The 24,504-nt window shown below is 39.5% G+C and overlaps 2 protein-coding genes across 9 annotated transcripts in view; both read right to left on the bottom strand.

The window, feature by feature from the left end:
* Positions 1 to 24,504, bottom strand: part of LOC133482130 (uncharacterized) — a 240,958-nt gene that overhangs the window by 182,136 nt on the left and 34,318 nt on the right. The window lies entirely within an intron of this gene.
* Positions 1 to 24,504, bottom strand: part of snx19b (sorting nexin 19b) — a 45,180-nt gene that overhangs the window by 13,175 nt on the left and 7,501 nt on the right. For 5 of the 8 annotated variants that reach the window (XM_061782189.1, XM_061782187.1, XM_061782190.1 and 2 more), the window contains 9 exons: positions 22,297 to 22,491; positions 20,700 to 21,860; positions 19,839 to 20,037; positions 19,594 to 19,694; positions 19,374 to 19,493; positions 18,944 to 19,068; positions 18,699 to 18,792; positions 18,438 to 18,597; positions 17,052 to 17,193 (listed from right to left, as the gene is read on the bottom strand). In XM_061782189.1, the coding sequence (XP_061638173.1) occupies positions 17,052 to 17,193; positions 18,438 to 18,597; positions 18,699 to 18,792; positions 18,944 to 19,068; positions 19,374 to 19,493; positions 19,594 to 19,694; positions 19,839 to 20,037; positions 20,700 to 21,860; positions 22,297 to 22,491 (2,297 nt within the window). The remainder of the gene's footprint in view (positions 1 to 17,051; positions 17,194 to 18,437; positions 18,598 to 18,698; positions 18,793 to 18,943; positions 19,069 to 19,373; positions 19,494 to 19,593; positions 19,695 to 19,838; positions 20,038 to 20,699; positions 21,861 to 22,296; positions 22,492 to 24,504) is intronic. The other 3 variants (XM_061782192.1, XM_061782194.1, XM_061782193.1) reach the window with 1 other exon arrangement.

The raw sequence follows: 24,504 nt of genomic DNA, 5'->3' as shown, positions 1-24,504 counted from the left end.
AGCAGAGAGGTCCCACTTGGCATGGTCTCACACCACAGGTGATCTCAACGTCTCGGTCAAAGCCTCCTGCATAACTGTCGGATTTAAGGTCTTGTGATGTGTAAATTTAATAGGCTGGGTGTTGCTGGGGGACTTTGACCTTTCATTCTGTCCTTGCCTCTTTCACACCAAGATTTACCACCTGAAGGGTGGAAACACAGACAATCACCACCCAGACTCGAAGAGAGGATTATTTAAAGCACGATGTAAAAGCTACATAAAAAAAAATAATAATAAATTTAAAAAATCAGGGGAGCTATGGCATTCAGGAACTGGATGGGTTATTGAACAACCAAAAAAAAAAAAAAAAAAAAAGAGAGGACAAGATGTCAGTTTGTAAAGCACATTAACCAACTACTAAGTTGGCAATAGATTTAAGGGAAACTCAAATAAAGTATACACAAAATCAGTGTATGCTATCAAAATTCCAAATTACTAAATAACGTACAATAGTAGTTGAAAACCTCAACCCAATTTTTTACTATGAAGAAAACTAGCCACAACCAGTAAAAAATGGCTGCACATCACTAAATCTGTGTTTTTGGGCAGTCTGAGGTGTTACAAAAACTTGATGAAAAGATAAAGGTTTTGCTTTGCTTAGTACATTCTTTCGATATATACATTTATGACAGTTCCTTTCCAAAAAAAAATTAATAACATAATTTTCCATAATTCCATTCAAAGTTACACTTTCATAGTTTATTGATTCAGGGCCCACAATTTAAACAATTTCAAGTATTTATTTGTTTATTTTTACATCATTTGGGCATCCAGCTCATAAAACCCACAAAATCAGGAATTCAAAAAATTTGAATACTGTGAAGAAATCAGCTCAAACTTTGCAGGCCATACATTTTTTAAACTGAGCGTCACACACTAATTATCTACTAAACTCAAAGCACCTGCAAAGGTTTCCCCACGTGTCATGAAAATGCTTCAGTTTGGTTCAATTGTCTCAGTTGGGTTCAATATGGGGAAGACAGCAAACTTGCCAACTGGCCATAAGATCATCATTTATACCCTGCATAGGATGGGTACGCTACAAATTTCATAGCTAAGGCAGGTGGCTGTTCACAGAGTGCTGTGTCCAAGCATATCAATGGCAAGTCTAGTGGAAGGACAAAATGTGGCAGGAGAAGATGCACCAGCAAATGAGATGACCGTGGGCTACAGCGGATTATCAAAAAGACAAGATTCAAGAATCTAGCAGAGATCCAGAAAGAGTGGAAGGAGGGGGGAGTCACAGCTTCAAAAACCACCACATTCCGACGCATCCGGGAGATGGGCTACAACCGTCGGGTTCCTCGGGTCAAGCCACTTCTGACCCTGAGCCAACGTAGGAAGTGTCTCAACCGGGCCAAGGAGGAGGAGGACTGGACCGTTGGCCAGCGGTCCAAGGTACTCTTTTCCAATGAAAGTAAAGTGTGCCTTTAATTTGGGAATCAAGGTCCAAGGGTTTGGAGGAAGACTGGTGAAGAACAGAACCCAACCTGCTTGATGTCCAGTGTGAAATATCCACAGTAAGTCATGATTTGGGGTGGAATGTCCAGTGCAGGTGTTGGTAAACTACTTTCTTAAATCCAAGGTTACCGCAACAGTCAACCAGAATGTTTTAGAGGACTTCATGATTCCTTCTGCTGAGGATCTGTATGGAGATGTAGATTTCGTCTTCCGGCAGGACCTGGCCCCTGCCCATACCGTCAGAAGCACCAAAACCTGGTTTGATGCCCATGCCATCACAGTGCTTGACTGGCCAGCCAACTCGCCGGATCTAAACCCCATTGAGAATCTATGGGGTATTATCAAGAGGAAAATGAGGGGCACCAGACCCAAAAAAAATTGATGAGCTGGAAGCCCAAATTATGTAAAAATAAATGCATACTTGAAATTGTTTAAATTATGGGCTCTGAATCTATAATTTATGAAAGTTTAACTTTTTGAATGGAATTATGGAAATACAATTTTCCATGATATTCACATTTTTTTAGAAAGGGAACACTATCATGTTCCCACCTCCGAACCTCACTCTTGGTATGGTGTTTCATTTAAAAAAATAAAAAATAAAAAATAATAATAATAATAATATTCTATTTTTTATTTTAAATTGCCTTTCAAGATGAAATTTCTGTTCTTGGTGTTGGATTTTATCGAATAAATTTCCCCCCAAAAATGCGATTTATATGTTTTTTTCCTTCTTTATTATGCATTTTCTGGCTGGTGCGATTTATACTCCGGAGCGATTTATAGTCCGGAAAATACGGTATGTCTTAAAAGCATTTGAGACTGTCTTACTCTTATTGAATGTGGGCATACCTTTTGCTAGTAATAGCGGAAATCACCTTGGCACCAAACCTGGGTTGGAAGTAACACAACAAGTCGTCACATTGGTGGCAGACCATCACCACGGCTGTGGGGTCTGTAGTGTCCTACGAGGGTGGCGGTGGGGCCCAGGTGCCCCAGTTGTCAGCTCATTCACAAACTGTTGCGAGGAAAACCCTGTCCGCCTCCGTTATTTATTATGAAAACCAATGATCAGTCTTTTGCTAGAGAAACTGTTATCCTTTTGATAATGCCACACTACTCTACAACATTATTACTATTGCTATGAAATCTGGTAAAGTACACCCTTGATCACAGGTGTCAAACTGGTGGCCCGGGGGCCAGATCCGGCTCGCCACATCATTTTATGTGGCCCGCGAAAGCAAATCAAAATCGCTAATTGTGTTCTGGTGTAATACCATGGAGATATTTGCAAGCATTTTTTTGTTACCAATCCCCCTTTGAAAAGAAATGTAATAGTTGAAAAGCATGTTTTTATAGGCTTATGATTTCAAAACTGGCTATTCATCAATATGTTGTGTATACTGTAATTACAGTATATGAGGTAATCTTTCATTTATATAGGTCCACAGTCGTAGCGGCCCTCCGAGGGAAGTCATAACTGTGATGAGGCCCGTGACAAAAATGAGTTTGACACCCTTGCCCTAGATGGTGAGCGCCTGGTAGCCCGGCCTGCACCAATGGGGCTGGGCACAGCCCATTGAGGCAAAATTGGTTGCCCGTCCCATTTCTATTTAATTTTTGTACATACAGTAGGTCTTTTACTAATTCAAACTTAAATACCATAGTCACTTCAAATCTAAAGCAAAAACAGTTTGTCACACTGGTGTACCAGAAAGATTTTGAGCAGTGCCTTCATTCGGACCTAACTTCTATTGAATGCACTGTTAGTCCTGGTTCTAATTAGGAAATACTTCATCAGTAAACTCAGTTACATCAGAGATGCTTGCGAGAACAATACAACAGGAACCTCCTGAAAACGGTCTGCATTCCCACAGATGAAATCATTCATCTGCAGCCTGCAGGCAAAAAGGAAGGAATCACCACTATTTATGTGGATTTGGTAAGACCATGACCAAAGAATTCAGGGTAAAAATACACTACTGAGTTTCTTTAATTGCTTACCCCCACATAAACCACAAAGACCAAAGCCTATGGTTAGAGTGAAGGCACTTCAGACTACAAAACAACAAGTGCCTGGTTGGAATGAAAAGGCACATGTTGTCCAGCAAAGGTTCAACAGGGCACTTAAGGAAGTCAAGCAATACTTTTTGACCATTAACATCATGAAGAAGGAAATTTTCTTGAGCAGATAATGATTTTATATTCCTTTGTAGAACAGAAAGTAGACAGATGTTTCTCACATATCCCGGCTGATCGACAGTTAGTGCCACAATAACAAATACATTTGAATAGACGTTTGAATACATTCTTAAAATGCCGTCACGTTACAAAAGAATCACTAAAACTCCTTGCCAATGGGAATAACATTCCATATCTGCAAGGCATCCAGTCACCTCAGAACAGACAAATGTGCTGCAATTTAGTAGGATTTGGTGTACTTCCAGATTTAAAGACATGGAAAATCATTATGTAGAAAAATGGAAAAACTAATTGACCGTGTTGAATCAGACTTTTATTGACTTGAATTATTAAAAATACCCCAATTCTGACACTGGATTTAATGTGGTAGAGAGGGAAATATCAGTCACGCAAACACTTAAAATAAGTGATACAGCTGTGACTATTCTACTACATTCCAACGCTTCATTTACTTTCTTGGCAAAAATTAATGTAGTACCAGGTACTTAGTCAAAACAGCTGTACTCGGACTGAGAGGAGGTAACATAATTTGAGATTGGTCGATATGACGAAGTGTTAATTTCGCAGCTGTAATAGTCAGTCCTTTTTAAGAATACTGATGGCTACGGACAGCGCTAGAGACTTTCCACATGTCCAAATGTGCAGCTTTTGACAAATATTTAAAGGTGTTTGCATATATGTACATTCACTGTACACAAAATGAGGCACAAATATAAAATCTACTAAGATTGAACAATACTTGTGAAAATCTGCCTTTAATACCCTATTCATTATCAGTTTGGTTTGACAAATGATTTAACCCCTCCCTGCATTACTAGGGAACTACACTGCATCATAATTAGAGATTAGATATCAGACAGACAGACAGACAGACAGATAGCTAGATAGATAAAAATAATAATAATAATCCATCCATCCTTTTTCTGAACCGCTTATCCTCACTAGGGTCACGGGCTTGCTGGAGCCTATCCCAGTTGACTCTGGGGGAGAGGCGGGGTACCCTGAACGTTAGTCAATCGCAGGGCACATATAAACAAACAACAATTCGCACTCACATTCACACCTACTGGCAATTTAGAGTTTTCAATTTACCTACCATGCACGTTTTTGGGATGCGGGAGGAAACCGGAGACCACGGAAACCCACGCAGGCACAGGGAGAAAAAGAAAACTCCACACAAGCAAGGCCGGATTTGAACCCAGGTCCTCAGAACTGTGAGGCATACGTCCTGACTAGTTGTCCAACATGCAGCCAATAATAATAACACATTCATTTTGTAGAGCGCTTTTAAAGGGTACTCAAAGATGCTTTACAAATAAAATAAAAAATGCTATGATAAAAAGAATTAGAATAAAAAAATAAAACAAAGACAGGAATAAAATGTAGCAGATTTACATATTAAAAGCAGTTCGGAATAGGTGGGTTTTGCATTTTGACAGACAGACAGACGTATTCGGTTGTGCAGTTGTACCTAATAAAGTGTCCACTAAATGTACCAGCCAATAGAGTTAATCACTATTAAGTCAACAGTGAGCAAAGTTGTTTTGACCTCACTGTTGTGATATGTCTGCTCCCATTGCAACGGGACAAGTGCCCGCCATCTTTGTAAAATTTTCTAATAACAAAACATGGAATGAGCACTTAAAACGCCTCTAAAATCCTTCATAATAAATACATTGATGAAAACAAATGATTACTAAAGTATATGACCTATTCTAGTTCCCACACTGCTCTTCTCACGAAAAATGTTGCATTTGCATTATTTAAGTTGAATTTTTTGGGCAAGTGATACCATTTGACACGTCAGTCATTTTGTCGCGTCACGGAGTCTAGCAGTCTTGCTCCGGATCATTACTTCACTACATCTAATCAGGACACGATGCAGTCTGACAGTCATAAATGTTTGTTCTGTTTTTATATCTTGTTTAAATGTGGACACACACGGGTTTTTTTTGGGACTGTCATGGCGCCTTGATTCACACGAAGGTCAAAACATAAACATGACATCTGAGCCATGGTTCGGAATATCACAGAAAAGCACACACACAAGTTTATATTAACACTTGTTTTGGTTCAGAGCATATCACATTAATATTCTATATATAGAGTACTACAAATGTCTAGTCGTTACTAGATCTCTGCCTTTACAACAATAACATTCATCAAATTAAGTTTCTGCTGTCATCACCAATAGAGTCTTATGGCAATCACTGTAGGGATTGATTTCCCATTGGCCCAAGTAAACCCACACAGTTTCCATCCAATTAAAGCAAACCAATGCCAAGTAATGCTATATCAGATGTTGCGGTCTGGTGGCGTCTTAGTCTCTATTGCGTTATTGCTACCGCAAAACCGACCAGAGTAATTTTCCAGCTCAACTGTCAAATAAATATTTGTAAACTGGGAAAAGGAAGAAGGAAATACCACAGTGCCGTGTGTCTTGTCTATCAACGTGCAATATTGCACCAATATGGGATATTTTAAGTATAACATAAGAAGAGGTATATCAACTCCCAAGCATCCCAGTTAAAAACACAGACAAAAAGGAACGAGCACATGGCTTAATAATCTAGAAGCATGAGGTCCATACTCCAATCAGCCCGCCACAATATAATCCCATCACGGTAACTGCTTGGAAAACGTGTTATGCAAGAAGGTCTACGGTATATATGAATAGTAGTAGCTGACCAACAACAACTATGATAAATGCCTTTAATTTCTGCTGCCATTTATGGTAAACAGAGACAAGTAAAACCAGGTTCTGTTTGAACTAAAATAAACCAACAAGTTTGTCAACAGACACGATGTCATTGCACAAGTATGTCTCTGGAGACAGAGGATGAACCATTACTTTGGAGGCACATCTCAGACCCCAGACTCAGGTGAGTGGTGAAAACAGACAAGAGATGTGAAGAGGCCAAAGGGTTGCTGCATGACTTCATCTTTATTTACAACTGACAGTGTTTACCCCTCATTTACTTTGCAAGCATCCAACTTGTGTTTCAGTACGGCCTACTTGCTTTTCATGTAACTTGAATAACAGCGTCAATAATTAGGTGTCATAGTTGTTGTGACAACAGAGTGGTCTTTACTTACTGGCATATGAATTAGCCTGTACCTCATGACAATAATTATACTTGAGGTTATATGGATGAAATATGGATTACATTCACTTAGCCTCGAATATTCCAGCTGTTAACTTTATTCTAAATAAGACATTAGGAGTTTATAATATAATTAGTTACTCTAGTTACAGCATTAGTTACTCCCGCGACCCTTGTGAGGATAAGCGGCTTGGAAAATGGATGGATAGTTACTCATTGAATTTTAATACTCAATACACTATGTTGCAGCATAATGGAATGACTACAGAAAGCTACCGTATTAATATCATTACCAACAAGTCAAACCAAATTTGATGAAATCTACTATGAATCTGTTTGTCGGTAAAGCATTCGGAGATCTATAGAATATGATTTAAAGAGGCAGCTTAACAATGTGACTAAAATTGGGAAGCTCAGCTCAGCATGCTATTTTGATTATTGCTTTAACTCTGACCTTAATCGGTTACACACAAACCATCAAGACAGCCTGCTTCCACTTTAAGGAGTGTGTCTGGTTATGCCCAGGGAACAGCCTGTGCAGAGATGTCACACCTCCTCGACTCTAGCAAAGTTGATCGATGACATCTTTTTATCCAACTCAATTCTGGCTTCTCATAAATTGCAAATCTGTCACATACAGCCCACTGGTCTGATATACACACATGGACAAAATTCTTGGTACCCCTCTGTTAATAAAAGACAAACCCACAGTGGTAACAGAAATAACTTGAATCTGACAAAAGTTATATCCATCCAACCATTTTCTGAGCCGCTTCTCACTAGGGTCGCGGGCGTGCTGGAGCCTATCCCAGCTATCATTGGGCAGGAGGCGGGGTACACCCTGAACTGGTTGCCAGCCAATCACAGAGCACATGAAAACAAACAACCATTCACACCTACGGGCGATCTAAACAGTATTTCACAGTGCCGCCACAAAAGTTATAATAAATATAAATTTAATGATAATTAACCAATGAAAATCTGACATTGCTTTTGAATTATTTTATAGAACAAATTCATGAAAAGAGCCTGGATAAAAATGATGGTACCCTTAACTTAATATTTTATTGCAAATCCTTTTGAGGCAATCACTGCAATCAAACGAGTTTTGTAACTTTCGATGAGACTTCTGCACTTCAGCAGTGTTCTTTTCTTGGTATGCTTCATTTATGTGCCCTGCCAAAAAAGTGCAGTTTTGTCTCGTCTGTCCAGAGGACATTCTCCCAGAAGCTTTGTAGCTTGTCAACATGCGGTTTGGCCAATTCCAGTCTCACTTTTTCATGGTTTATTTTCAACAGTGGTGTCCTCCTTGGTCATCTCACCCTTTGACTCAAACAACGACAGATGGTACGATCTGACACTGATGTACCTTGACCTTGTAGTGCACCTTTTTTGTTACCATTGGAATTCTCCGTCTCTTCAAGTTTGCCATCAATTTTCCTCCTGTGGCCATGCCCAGGGAGGTTGGTTACAGTCAGAGGTGGATAGAAATGCGCTACATTTATTCCGTTACATTTACTCAAGTAACAGTTTGGATAAAATGTACTTAATCCATCATACTTTTGACTTTTACTTGACTATTTATGTTGAGAAGTAACTGTACTTTTACACCACTACAATGATCTAGATGCCGCTCGCTACTTTAATTTATCAATTGCGTGCGCGATCCATTTTCAGACTTCGCCTCTGACTTTTGCATTGGGTTTGCAACAATCCACGCAACCACTTTCATTTGAATCCAGTTCACCAAACAAACGCCACAAGGCAGCCCCATGACTGCACACAAAGCCTTCACGGGCCACTCAAAGTGACTCATATTGGGGGGTAAATTCTGCCACGTGACTTGTGTTTTACAGTCCACACACCCAAAAACAACAGCTTTGTCATGCAGCGTAGTCTTAAATTGTGCTGCCCAAACTTGGATATTTCAGCCCACACTTGAGAAAACACCTTGCGGTAAGTTGCAGATGTTTTTGTTGTTGTTTTGGCTGTGCAACATTAGCACTATTTTCACGCATGTGCATACACAGCACTGTCAACATAACAAACATGTGCTCTCACGAGTGGGTCTTCTACACGGAGGCAACCAATCAGAGGAAAGGGGGCGGTCTTAGCCAAATATGGACAAAGCGGATACAAAACTGGGTCCAACAGAAGTAGCTGTCAGAGGGGCCTTTTCTGGACACCAGTATGACAAAAACCAAGGTGTTTTTTTTGGGGGGGGGGGGGTTTATAAATGAAATTTACACTTTTCTACGAAGTCAATGTTGGAGTCACTCTATGGAGGTCTAAATAGCCAAACTATGGGACCTTTAACATGAGTTTGAATGTGATTGGTTACACAGACACAGGCTAGTTAAAAGAGGGAGTGCACCCTTGTGCAACCAGATTTATTTTATTATTATTATTTTATTTCAACTTTATTTAACCAGGTAAAAGACCAGTTGAGACAGAACATCTCTTGTACGATGGTGACCTGAACAAGATTATTTTAGTTTATTTTCACCTCCCATCTAAAAAAAGATTTTAAAAATAATAATAATAAAAAAATCAATTCAGTTGTGCAAATTCTGTCACATTAATGGTGGAAAAAGCCCTGTAGACTTTTTGTATCCACTGCATCCTTGTTTCTGTTTTTGTAATCTCTGCCTGTTGAGCCTATTGTGCTCTTTAACAAGTGGAAACAAGACAATTTCTTGGAGCTAAATTTGACTTAATTGATTTTATTCATCCATCCACCCATTTTCCGTAACGCTTATCCTCACTAGGGTCGCAGGCGTGCTGGAGCCTATCCCAGCTATCTTCGGGCTAGAGGCAGAGTACACCCTGAACTGGTCGCCAGCCAATCGCAGGGCACATATAAACAAACAACCATTCGCACTCACATTCACACCTACAGGCAATTTAGAGTCTTCAAAACATCGAACCTTGGCTGACCCTCTGATGAGCTCATTTCTAATTTTATCCAACCTGGTCAATCCGAGAGTGAACCTCAACATCTTCATTTCTGCCACCTCCAGCTCTGCTTCCTGTCTCTTCAGTGCCACTGTCTCTAATCCGTACATCATGGCGTACATCATCCCCCCCCCCACCCCCCGCCCCCCGAAAAAATGCATGGTAGGTTAATTGAAGACTCTAAATTGCCTGTAGGTGTGAATGTGAGTGCGAATGGTTGTTTGTTTCTATGTGCCCTGCGATTGGCTGGCGACCAATTCAGGCTGTACCCCGCCTCTTGCCCAAAGATAGCTGAGATAAGCTACAGTACACCCGCGACTCTAGTGAGGATAAACGGTACAGAAAATGGATGGATAGTAAACATTATTTTATTTATTTTTATTTTATATGACGTTCATGCTCTGATTTATGCTTTTCATTTAAGTTACAATTTACTCAGTACTTGAGTAGTTTTTTCACTGAGTACTTATTCTGACTCAAGTAATTATTTGGAGGACTATTTACTTTCCCTTCAGTCATATTATTCTTAAATTGCAGCAATCCTACTTGAGTACAACATTTGGCTACTCTACCCACCTCTGGTTACAGTCCTGTGGATCTCAAATTTTTGAAAAATATCTGCTACTGTAGTCACAGGAACATCAAGCTGCTTGGAGATGGTTATTTTACCTTAACCTTAAACATGTTTGGCTATAATTTTCTTTCTAATCTCCTGAGACAACTCTCTCATTCGCTTCCTCTGGTCCATATTTAGTGTGGTACACAGTACACAATGTCACCAAACAGCACAGTGATTACTTGTCACCCTTTATATAGGCTGACTGACTGATTACAAGTTTGAAGAGACTTGTGATGCTAATTCGACAACACACCTTGTTTGAACAAAAAAAATATTTATTTTTAAAATCCTTTCTAGGAGTACCATCATTTGGGTCCAAGCATGTTTCATGAGTTTTTAAAAAAAGAATTTTCTTGAACCACATTTCAAAAGTAAAGTCTGATTTTCATTGGTTAATTTTCACTAAATCTTTATTTATTATTACTTTTGTAAGATTCAAGTTATTTCTGTGACCACTGTGGTTTTTCTTTCATTAACAATGGGGTACCGATACTTTTGTCCACATGTGTAAAACAAAGATATGTCTCTATTTGAGGTGTTACCCAAACAGGCCCATTAGACACGACAATGACTTGAAAATGTGTTTTTCAAATTATGTTTAAAACTAAATTACTGAAAAAATATATGACTCAGGCATCAACGAAAAAAACTGTAAAAAAAGTTTTTTAGTTTGTTTCGCTTTTGAGACCAATTTGTGAAAAGCATGTTTGTTGGTTTACAAAAATGTGTTATTGTTTTTCTTTTACTAATTTAATTTCTAGGTGGTACAGTGGGTGACTGGGTAGCACATCTCCCTCACAGTGCTGAAGACCTGGGTTCAAATCCTGCCTCGCCTGTGTGGAGTTTGAATGCTCTCCCTGTCCTGCGTGGGTTTTCTCCGGGTACTCCTGTTTCCTCCCAAATCCCAAAAACACGCATGGGAGGTTAACTGAAGACTCTAAATTGTCCGTAGGTATGAATGTGAATGCGAATGGTTGTTTGTTTATATGTGCCCTGTGATTGGCTGACGATCAGTTGAGGGTGTACCACCTTTGCAAAGTCAGCTGGGATAGGGTCGAGAACGCTTTTTGGTTGGCTTTATCCTTTGTTGGTTTTCTGAAGTTATTGATTGACTGAAAGTTAATTTAATAAATAATGTAATAATAATGTCTCTTTCTCTCTGTGTCTCTCGCTCTGTCTATGAACGTCAAATGTTGTGTTAACACATGATTTATTTTTGTTTTTTTTTATTCTTTTTTTTTTTTTTTTTTTTAAAACCCTGTCAGGAGGAAGTGCCAGTTTAAACATCGTGAATTCTGAATTCACGAACATTCTGAATTCCAAATTCTAGGAATCACTGCGATTAAAATCCCATCTGGAAGACAGTTAGGCTCCTCACATATAACAACAAATCAGGGGTAATCAAACCCAAAGAAAAATCCTGCTAATACATCTAAACAGATAAAATATTTTTGGATGTGGTAAATTACGTGAATCTGTTTTTTTCCTCAAGTTTTCAAGTCTGCAGGTGGCTACAGAGTAAAGGATCTGTTCATGCAAAGTGATCTGGACAACATATGATAGCACAGAGCCAGTTGTGTCAGAACTCATTATCATCGCACAGTCATCAAAAAAAAAAAAAAAAAAAAAAGTCATTTCTCATGAGAGCACTACTCATAACCAACTTTTTACCAATCCTAATTACATAACCCTGTGCATGGTGCAAAAATTTATCAAACAATGACCATAATAAGCAAATTATGATGAACTCACTGGTAATATAGAATCCTCCTTACAAAAATATGCCTTCTCCATCATGTTAATGTTGGAGCATAACCATAAGACAAACTCAAAACTGGTTGGGTTTGTGTTTTTCTTTTTTTTTATTTACAACAATAATATAGTCATTGACTAACTAATGCAGTAAGACATCACATTCATTTATGCCAGTTGAAACTCAAGCAATCACTCAATGGCAGAAAAAGATCCCTGAAATAGTGAAGCAAAAACAGTAACAAACACTCAAAGAAGCACACTGTAGGACTGAGGTCATTTCCCAAAGACAGCTGCTGACATGCTTAAAATCTTCCACTCATCCTCACCGACAACATCAACTTGTCATCAAGGACTCGTAGTCCCATCTGAATTGTTTATGTGCGCATTAATATGCCATTTTAGGAAGTAAAAATAAAGAATCACTCAGTCATTGAGTGACAGGTGCAGTGAAGGACTAGGGGTGCTGCAGCACAACTTGGACTTAGGAAGGGAGAATTATGTCTTACAGTAAAGGAAGCTATATGCAGCCCTATGGGGGCACAAGACCTGGTAAATGTAGAGGGTTGTGTCAGGAAGGACATCCGGTTTAAAATTTTGCCAAACAAATATGAGCGTTCATCCAAAGAATTCCATACCAGATCGATCGTGGCCCGGGTTAAGAATGTCCGCCACCGGCGCCGTTAACCTGCAGGTCGCCGGTGGAAATTCAGCGACTGTGCGTCGAAGACGAAGGAGAGGTGGAAAGCGGGTTCTTAGGGCAGAAAGAGAAGAGGAAAGCACAGACCCTAGAACTGAATGTGGGGACTTTCAATGTTGGGACTATGCCAGGAAAATCTCACGAGTTGGTTGACATGATGATTAGAAGGAAGGTTGATATATTGTGTGTCCAGGAGAGCCGGTGGAAAGGTAGTAAGGCTAGAAGTTTAAGTAAGACAGGTTTCAAATTATTTTTACCATGGTGTAGATGGGAAGAGAAATGGAGTAGGGGTTATTTTAAAAGAAGAGTTAACTAAGAATGTCTTGGAGGTGAAAAGAGTATCAGATCGAGTGATGAGGGTGAAACTTGTAATTGAGGGCGTTATCTATAATGTGATTAGTGGCTATGCCCCACAGGTAGGATGTGACGTAGAGGTGAAAGAGAAATTATTGAAGGCGCTAGACAAAGTAGTTCAGAGCGTCCCAGACAGAGAGAGAGTCGTGATTGGTGGAGATAGTAATGGACATGTTGGTGATGGAAATAGGGGTGATCAAGAAGTGCTGGGTAAGTTTGGCATCCAGGAAAGGAACTTGGAGGGAGAGATGGCGGTAGGACTTTGCAAAAAGGATGGAAATTGCTGTAGTGAACACTTTCTTCCAGAAGAGGCAGGAACATAGGGTGACCGACAAGAGCGGAGGTAGAAGCACGCAGGTGGATTACATCTTGTGCAGACGATGTAATCTGAAGGAGGTTAGCGACTGTAAGGTAGTGGTAGGGGAGAGTGTGGTTAGACAGCATAGGATGGTGGTGTGTAAAATGACTCTGATGGTGGGGAGGAAGATTAAGAAGACAAAAGGCAGAGCAGAAAACCGTGTCGTGGAAGCTGAGAAAGGAAGAGTGCTGTGCGGCTTTTAGAGAAGAGGTGACAGGAGGAGCTTCCAGAAGACTGGACCACTACAGCCAAGGTGATCAGAGAGAAAGGCAAGAGAGTACTTGGTGTATCTTTTGGTAGGAAAGGGGAGGGAGGAGACTTGGTGGTGGAACCTCAAAGTAGAGGAAATCATACAAGGAAAGAGGTTAGCTAAGAAGAAGTGGGACACTGACAGGACCGAAGAGAGAAGAAAGGAATACATTGAGATGCGACGGAGGGCAAAGATAGAGGTGGCAAAGGCCAAACGAGGCATATGATGACATGTATGCTAGGTTGGACACTAAGGAAGGAGAAAAAGATCTATAGAGCTTGGCCAGACAGAGGGATGGATAGAGATGGGAAGGATGTCCAGCAGGTTAGTGTGATTAAAGATATAGATGGAAATTTGTTGACTGGTGCCAGTAGTGTGCTCGAAAGCTGGAAAGAATACTTTGAGGAGCTGATGAATGCGGAAAATGAGAGAAGGAAGAGTAGAAGAGACAAGTGTGGTGGACCAGGAAGTGGCAATGATTAGTAAGTGGGAAGTTAGAAAGGCACTAAATAGGATGAAAAATGGAAAGGCAGTTGGTCCTGATGACATAACTGTGGAGGTATGGTTGCATCTAGGAGAGATGGCTGTGTAGATTTTGACCAGGTTGTTCAATAGAACTCTAACGAGTGAGAAGATGCTTGAGGAATGGAGGAATAGTGTGCTGGTGCTCATTTTTAAGAACAAGAGTGATGTGCAGAGCTGTGGGAACTATAGAGGAAAAAAGTTGATGAACCACACAATGAAGTTATGGGAAAGAGTGGTGGAGGCTCGACTGAGGACAGATGTGAGTATTTGCGAGCAACAGTATGGTTTCATGCCTAGAAAGAGTCGTACAGATGCATTATTTGCTGTTAGGATGTTGATGGAAAAGAACTGAGGTCAGAAGGAGCTACATTGTGCCTTTGTAGATCTTGAGAAAGCTTATGACAGAGTACCCAGAGTGGAACGGATAAATGTTTTGGAGACAAAGTTAGAGAGAGCATACTTCAATGGTTTGGACACATCCAGAGGAGAGAGAGTGAGTATATTGGTCAAAGGATGATGAGGGTGGAGCTGCCAGGCAAGAGAGCTACAGGAAGACCAACGAAAAGGTTGATGGATGTCGTGGGTGAAGACATGAGGGCAGTTGTTGCTAGAGAGGAGGATGCAGGAGATAGGCTCACATGGAAAAGGATGGCACGCTGTGGCGACCCCTAATGGGACAAGCTGAAAGGAAAAGAAGTAGTAACTGAAGTTAACAAACATCCCATCATAAAGCCAAAGCGGGTGCATGCATAATGAAACACTGAATAAGTCCTTTATGCAATGACTAGAATAGATCACTGATACATTTTTTTTTATTTTCTGATATTATATACATATTTATTTTTTGAGGGGTGCAAGAACTAGTAGAATAGGTTGGGAACCACTGAACTAATTGAAGCATGAAGCTTTGTGGCAGGATTTGGTCTAAAATTTTGGCAGCCTATACTGTATTAAGTTACTACAATCCATGCCTAAGCGGGTGCTCTGAAAATCATAGTGAAATTATGATCATAACAATCACGAACCCAGGTTTTTTCCACAACTGCAACCAGCATTCCAAAGCAATTAAGCAACTTGTGCACCATGCATTACATTGGAAGAGACAATTAGTTGTAACTGAAAAGAACATTGTTTATGCCCTCCCATGTCTGTTAACTTAAAATACACAAACATGACAGCAATACTATTCCAGTTACTTTTAACTTCCAATAGCAGTCTAAGAAAAAAATCCTATTCCTCCTTAACTGTAGGGAAGAAGATGCTTCTGTGTGCTGTCCAAAGATATGACAAATGAGGGGAGATACCTGTCTCACAGAGCTGTCACTGCAGTGCTGACAGACTGCTGCCTAATATAGACAAGGTCAAACAAAAGCACAAGGCCTGTCATACTTGGCCGCTAGAACTATTTAAAATAGCAGACGGCGTATCAAAATGAGGCAACAATATTTTTGTACCGACACCCCAGGGAGCATCAGGTCGCACCATTTGACTAGAAGGCCAGAAGTGGACAGCACTGTCAGCATATTAGTTTACTCAGAAACAAATGTTTGGGTAGTTTATCACGGGACTACTTCTTCAGGGTCAATGGTGTTATAATGTACAGTGTTTCTGCAGTGGTAACAGTGTAGTTTTTCAATTTTATAATCTTATTTTACAACAAATCAAGTGGAAGATCATAACAATATCAAAGATGAAAGCAAGCTCCTCTAACATGGCTTATTTATAAAAAATAAAAAATAAAAAGAATGTTTTTTGGTTTTTTTTCTCTTTTTTTTTCTCTTTTTTTTTTTTTTAAAAAGAGATGCCATGCTGCATTGCAGGGGCCAATCATTCCATTTTCATCAACCCTATATATGCCCCCCTCCCCCCCCGGCTCACAAACATTCTCGCTCTCTGTGGAATCTCCAATAGGAAAAACGTGTCTTCACGTCTCAACTTGGCAAAGTCTACCGTCTAAATTCCAATGTAGTTTCCAGCAATTCTTTCTTTGTGAAAATTGTTTTTTTAAAAAGAAATTGCGTCATCCAAAAGCACTGTCTGTAAAGGTTAGCATTGTTGGCTGCAAAAAACTAACTTTATTGCGAATGTAGTCTAAAAAGTGATCAACTTCTTTTTGAAAGCAAAGAGAACAGGACCCAAAGTGAAAGTCAAGTCTAAATAAAAGCTGGAATGTTGTGTTCTGTTCTCGTATCACAGTTACTGTTAATCGGTTTTTTAAAAAAAATCATCAAAACCAAAGACGTACATGTCCTTCCTTAAGTAATAATTAAAAATCTAAACACACTGTTTAATACAGTGCTTAACCTTGATTTCTGCATGGAAGCAGCTATAAATGTAGCAGACGAATAGTTATTCAAAAGTGTGGATGTATTATTCCTGTGAGCTATGACCTTAAACTTTTCAAATGTTTTCATCTACTTTTGCCCTCAATTTGTTATTTTTGTATCCAATTTACTTGCCAAACCTGACTGAAGAAGTTTTTTGGACTTACTTGAACGGCGATGTGAAAGATAAGGTCATTTATCAATGACACTGAATTGTACATAATGCTATGCTAAAATACAGACATCACTATTTTATTTATCTTGAGTCGGTCAACTCATAAAATGACTTAATTCATTTACTTGTTGGAAAAGACATTTCATTCTACTCTATAGATAAAAAGTCAGATTCTTACCAAATCTATTTCTTCTCCTTATAGTGGCACCTCAACACGCCAACATAAATCTCACCTGTTAATAAGGGTCCCGAACAGAAGCCTAATGGTCCTTTGAATGTTCTCAGTGCACAGCCAGCTCCACTGCTCTTTCATGAGCAGACACATGATGTTCAAAGCTACGTCAGCCAATGCCATCTCAGCTGCACCTGTGCCCACTGCATAGAAAACATAACAAATAAAGATGTTGCTTCATATATTTAGCATACCACTGAGAGGTAATATGTATGATGTAGCAAATGCTTCTGATTTCTACACTTCATCTATGTACCAACACTGCCCTCATGTGCATAGATTAAAATACTGCATCCCTAAGTATCTACTAAACGAGGTATGCCCAAACATTTTCCTACAAGGGCCGCCCGCATACAGATATCTCAAAGAATGTAAGGGCTACTTTGATTTTTTTTTTTCTACTTTAATATATTAAACAGGAAAAAACCAAAGCAACAAGCAATGACATTGTGTTTATTATATATATTATAGTTATTTAAAAAAAACTGCATCACAGCTTTCTTAAAATTCATAAGGCAAATTTTGGGGGGGCCCTGTATCCCATGAGAATACATCTGCCCCTGCACTGAACACGCCCATATTAAACACTAAAACAAATGCATTCTGTAGTAAGCTGACAATTTTTAAAGCAGGTACTTGAGGATCATTAATATGATGTGTTCACAAATCGGACTTTCATATAGGGTAGAGTGTGAGCCAAACCAAATTTTGCTTCTGAAATGTTTGTGTTTGTTTATGAAGAGAAATGTTGTTAACATTTTCATTGTAAATAGTTTCTTAGCATCTTCACATATATAAAAGCTGTATATAAAATGTACTTTTTTTTGTTTGTTTGTTTTTAATAGTGTTGCGGGCTGTGTCAAACATTATTTTTATTATATGTTGCGGCCGACTAAAAATAAAAAAACAGACGGCATGCTACAAGTGGCCCCCGGTCCATAGTTTGGACATCCCTGGTGTATCCGTCCATCCATTTCCCATACAAACTAACAATATCTACTAAGCCATTGTACATTTAATACATTTGAGAGATCTTTTTGAATCTGCTCTGGAATAATCTACATCAGCATTAAACCATACATTTTATTTATTTAATTTCTATTTCATTACATATGAGGGGGGGGAAAAAATAGACATGTTAAAAAGGAAGCACAAAACACAACATTTGAATCAAAAAGAGCAGAGGGAATAAATCTTACATAATTGACAAATTAAACCCAAGCTAGCTCCGGGGGTAAAGGTGGAGTTGCATGCACTCACATTCACCAGCCATAATAACAACACCATTGTCATTCATCTTTGTCTAGTTTACGCCCAGTTTAACTTGTCTGAAATCTTGATGACAACATTAAATCCGCCATTACAAAGAGCCACACTCATGCCTTACCATGACCTTGACTTTGCTTTCCGATGGCAGGGTCGTGCTGGCAATGTCCGTATTTTGTAACAATTCGATCATCACTGCAATTTGGCATAGATGTGATGGACAGATTCTCTTGTTTATGAATACAATTTTGCAGATCTTCCAAAGACATTCCATTAAACACCTGTGAGTGTACAGCAAAGAGAAACAATCTAATGTAGCCTAATGGTGTACCAAAACAGGGAAGCACCTCTGTGGACCAGTGAAAATTAATTAATAACTTACTGTATGAGTTTGTTCCAAGGTAAACAAGACAGGTACTCTCATATCTGAGCCATTTATAAATGGGATGCTTTTACTAGAGAATTTCAGACGCGACCTGAGAGAAGGGGGGAAAGAAAATCCTTTTGCTTAATGACGATTACACAAATATTATGTTTGGTAAAAACAGAAACATTAAGTTACTTCAACATTTCTTATGTTGGAGGCATTTGCTTTTTTGTGGAAATGTTTTATTCTGAATCACATACTTGCTCTTTTTTTCATTAATAAGCTTCCCCCCATCCATCTCGCCCTCATTTTCCTCAGTTGGGCTCTGAGGCTCAGAACGAGGAAATGCTGTCTCCAGAGTGTCCACTATTGCATTCACCACAATCTGCATAAATATAGAATCATACAAACGCGGCAAACATCTTACAGTGTGTGTTCATCAAGCTGTTGCAGTTATGAAAATTCAACAGAGTAATAATTATTCAATCGCAAAAGAAGGTGCTTAGCATTTGTATCATCATGCTACCATATGTAGAAATAGAAATATTGTATTTTCTTGTGCTTCTATGAGTAGCCAGACTACACAATAGAACACCATTTGATACTACTAAAGAGATCAATGTATTTTTCATAGTGACCATATCAACTCGAGTTATGGCCAATGCAATGAAAACATGACCAGCAACAAACCTTGTCAATGCGTGAAACAATAAAAGGTTTCTTAACAAATGCAATCCGTGCGTCTGTATTCAGAGCCAGAAATTCCTGCATCTGTTCACTGTTGGCTATTTCAGGAATAGCACAAAGATGCTGGGAAAGAATGAAAAACATGTTTTAATTACAAAAAACAATGACATTTTACATTTTATTTATTCATTTTTATTAGATAAAATCAAAATCAATCACATACCTTCAGAAAGGTCTCCAGCATTCCTTTCCTGGCCTCTATCTTGTCGCTGTCCATGTTTCCAAAGGGCATGTCTGGGAATATTTTCTTAGGACCTTTTACACCTTCAAAACATGATCATTTGGAAGTCATCTTAGATGTGGGCTCAATTTATATATATATAGAGTGTGTTCAGAAAGTCACTGTGCACATATATTTTTATGAACAGACATATTTCTAACTAGAATACAGTTCCAAACCTACAGTACCTTTGATGAGTTTCTTTAGTTCTGTTCTCTCTTCCACGCGTGCTTGTAGGTTAAGAAATTCACTGTATCGTCTGTTGACCATATGATAGGCCACTGGGTGAATGGACGATGGACTTTCAAAACCTGAGTGCAATGTGTCCCCATCTTCTGAGCATGGATGGATGGGCCCCGGGTTCTCACAACCCATCGCTGTCTCATACTGAAAGCCATCAGAAATTATATAGCTTGGCATTATTTTGTTCTACACTGTATTTATTTTGTTTATACACATGAATCTTCACAAAAAACAAGCAATGACAAGGATAGTTGTATATTTCATCCTGCTGAATTTCCTCCAATACAATAGCTTACGATCAAAACAGGATCTACTAAATCTGCAATTCCAATGAAGTTGGGACGTTGTGTTAAACGTAAATAAAAACAGAATACAATGATGAACATATAGTCGGGCTATCCCAGCTATCTTCGGGCAAGAGGCGGGGTACACCCTGAACTGGTCGCCAGCCAATCACAGGCCACATATAAACAAACAGCCATTCACACTCACATTCATGCCTACGGGCAATTTAGAATCTTCAATCAACCTACCACGCATGTTTTTGGGATGTGGGAGGAAACCGGAGTACCCGGAGAAAACCCACGCAGGCAGGGGGAGAACATGCAAACTCCACACAGGCGGGGCCGGGATTTGAACCCCGGTCCTCAGAACTGTGAGGCAGATGTGCTACCCAGTCGTGCACCGTGCCACCACTTTTCAAACTAATTGAAACATAATTAATATATGATTGTATAAGTTTCTTCACATCTATACAATTTATGGTGACAAGAATAAATGATTACCAAAAAGTGTACAGTTCTTACCTTGATGGTGTAAAGAGTATAAGGGTGAGAGCCGGTGCCACGGTGCTCCTTAGCTGTGATCGTGCCAGTGATACGAAGATTTTGGATAATGATTGGTCCATCAGGGCTACTTAGAGGCTCAAAACTGAACGAAGGCAAGGGGGAAGAACCATGCAATGGGCTTATGACAGTCAGTTCATTGGTGTTCCCTGCTGAAGAGAAACTACTGTCACTCTCCATGCTCTGAAGGCTCCTTATGGGAGTGTTCTGTGTTGTTCTTTCCAATGAGCCATTTGGATGCTCCAATGTCTGTGCATTTACCAAGACTCTGGGAAAGAATCCATCCAATTGATTGGAACAAAGACCCTCCAAGTCTTTACCACTACTGCGCTCAATTACACTTTGTTCGTCATACAAAGTGTCCTCTTGTCCTATCATGACCAAGGAGTCAATGGAACTCCGTTTGTAGTCAGCTAATGAAGAGTCCTGGTCAGAATAATTTTCTTGGTCAAATGGATTTAAGTTAATTCCACTCACAGAATTCCTTAAAGACAGACAAGCCTCTTCTTCGATGTTATTCTGTTGACAGCAGACCTTGTCTGAGTCTGCCACATCATACGAAGAGAGTTCAGGAATGACCATCTCCACATAATTTTCCCTTTCTGTTTGAGGTTTTGGATGACGGACATCAGCATTGTTTTGGTGTGCGTATGTGGTCTCTTGTGGTAGACTGAGCTCTAATTCGGCATGGAGAAGTCGTAATGACAAATCTGGAGTATCTTCTACAGTCATCTCATTTGGTTTGTTAGAACTGCCCAAAATGTCTATCATGAAAAGATTCAACCAGTCAGGGTCAGACAGTTTATCAAAAAGAGGGAGGAGGACATTGCAGGTGATGAGTTCTCCAACAACAAATCGTCCAGTGCCTGTTTCCAAATGAGGCGGGGGCACCAAAACATGCAGCAATAAGTCCACCAGTGCTCTTGTGTAATTGACTTCCACTGCCTCACTGGTCATAACATAGTGAGGTGTGGTAACTCTGGAATATGCCTGCCACAACTTTTCCATCTCACTAATAACTTTTGTAGTTGGAGACACCTGCTTCTGAGCAACCAGCTCCTTGGCTCGAAGGTAGTCCTGCAGATGGCAGCCAAACATTTCCAAGATCCTCTGGGTTAGTTTCTGCAACAACACAAAAAGCCAATAAATGTGGGTGGCAAATTCAACTACCCATACATTTTCAAAACCACTTATCAAACAAGGTGCCTCTAAAAAAAATCTCTCAGAAAATGTGTTCCCAATGTATTGGTATTGGGATAAAATTAGGGTTTGTAATCAATTGTAGCTAAAATACAATTCATTTGAAATCAATGTTAAGAGTGCAGCCAATCAGGAAATGAAAGTAAGTTGAACAGATGAAACACTCCAATTTCATAGCCAACATATTATTCTTATATTATTGCCACAGAAATCACTAGATTACATTGAATAGATCTAGGAAGTCAAAAAGACAGAAATGAAATAGAAATACTGTATATACGTTTACTACCTTTGCACAAAATGCACATTTTTGCATATAATCCAAGTAAATTTGGCTATACTGGAAAAAAACATGTACTTTTCTGTCTAATAGCGTTGCACGCATCTTCAGCTCCATGCCCATTGAAATCATGGCTTCTTTAATCTCCTTTTCAAAGCCAGTCTCAGAGGACACAGTCGAGTACCATGAGGAAACAAAGTCCCTAATAATCTTCCTCACTGAATTGTGGATTTCTTGGTCCAAGTAATAGTCATCCTCCACAGAGGAAGGAATCTGAAAATGAGCAATGAGATAAGTGAAATTGGAGGTAGAGTAGTATGTAATGCTTGAGCTCAAACTAATCCATAAACAGTGTCAAACTGTCTGTATACTGTACTCACAACACATCCCGGTTCAAATACCAGGTTTTTGTGATAACAAAATATAAGCACAGAATACAATGGATATATAGTCTACACACCCCTTTTCAAATGCCACGTTTTTCCAATCATGGTTCTGGCTGTGTTCAGTATTAATCAATCACATTTAAACTCGTGTTAAATGGGAGTCAGAACACACCTTCCATCATTTATAGGTGCCTCTGATTAACGCAGATAAAGTTCAGATGTTCTAGGATGCTTTTTCTGGTATTTTTGTAGTCGCATCTCATAGTTCAAGCCATGGTCCGCAGAGAACTTTAACAGCATCCCATTTTTCCCATTAGTCTAAAAGGTATCAGTCAGGAGAACGGTACTTTAAGCTCCCCTTCCATCAGAATCCATTTTTTTCACATAACATCGGTCAAAATGAGTCTGTGACCTGATTTAAGTATGACATCTATGCGGTTTGTCAATTGAATGCAAAAGACAATAAACGCATAAGGATTGCAAAACAACCAGATCAGATTTCCGTGCATTTGTGACATCATAAATTAACTCATTATTCAAGTACCTGCCCACTTCACAGTTGGTACACGCCTACTCATTTCGGGAAAAACTGCTGATTGACAATGCAGCTGCGTCTTGTGCAAAGATTAAACTTTGTGTCACCTGCCAAACTCAGATGAGTTGAGGAATAAATGGCTTCAATTCCTTTTGGGAGAAATTCCTAAGCATTGCGGAAGCAGAATTGTGCTGTGTTCGGCCCCAGGATGGCTTTGTAATTTACTGTAAGCTTTTACACACTGCTTAAAGTGTTTTTCTGGGTTTGGAGCAACCGAGCCAGCTTGATGGGCAGACGCCACAAAGCCATGCAAATACAGTATATAAAAAGGCATACATGTGGTGTTTTACAACAATACGTAACTATATTTATAATGGTGACCCTACAGTCGCCTCCAAAAGTATTTGAACGGCAAGGTCAATTCCTTTGTTTTTGTGGTATATTGAAGACATTTGGGTTTCAGGTCAAAAGATGAAGATGAGACAAAAGTTCAGAATTCCAGCTTTTATTTCATGGTATTTACATCTACATGTGTTAAACGACTCAGGACAGAGCACCTTTTGTTTGAAGCAACCCACTTTTGGGTGTATATAAAGTGTAAAGTGTGCGCGAGAGATGAACACCATGAGCAGGCCAGCGGTTATGTTGAAATTGAATGGCACCCGCTTCTACAAATATCTATCTATCAATCATTTGTCATCACGTAAAAGCCAGTCTAATAAAGTGTGAGTGTGATTTAAAAGATGCCACTGATTTTGCGTGTCTCAGCTCCACAGGCAGGTCGTTCCAAAGTCGAGACGCCCTGATGAAAAATGGTAGATCGCCATTAGTTTTAAGCCTTGACTTTGGAACAACCGGAAGGCCCTCAACGTGCTGGCTCATATGTAGTTAAAGGTTCAGTTATGTAGCTCGGAGCCAGGCCCATTCGTGCTTTAAAAGTGATCAGTAAAATCTTAAAGTCAATTCTAAAACAGACTGGAAGCCAATGAAGTGATGGTAAAATTGGAGAAATGTGGTGCCATCTATTTGAATCAGTGAGAAGCCTAGCTGCTGCATTCTGAACCAGCTGGAGGCAAGAGAGGGATTTTTGGGTAATGCTGGAGAGGAGCGATTTGCAGTAATCTAACCGGGAGAAAATCAAGGTGTGACTCAGACGTTCAAGGTCAGGTCTGGTAAGTATTGATTTTATCCATATTGATTTTATCCTGGCTATGGTACATAAGGTAAAAGATAACTGGATTACTTTATTGAGATGATTTGTGAAAGTGAAATCTGAATCAAAAATGACTCAAGTTTCTGGCTGTCGGAGAAGGAACCATGGCTGAATTTGATCATGTCAGTGGTATTTTGTGAGTTGAATAGAAT

This window comes from Phyllopteryx taeniolatus, chromosome 8, assembly GCF_024500385.1.
Source record: "Phyllopteryx taeniolatus isolate TA_2022b chromosome 8, UOR_Ptae_1.2, whole genome shotgun sequence".
NCBI classification, from domain to species: Eukaryota; Metazoa; Chordata; class Actinopteri; order Syngnathiformes; family Syngnathidae; genus Phyllopteryx; species Phyllopteryx taeniolatus.
The sequence above is the reverse complement of the archived record's forward strand: the minus strand, read 5'-3'. Positions and strand labels throughout refer to the sequence as shown.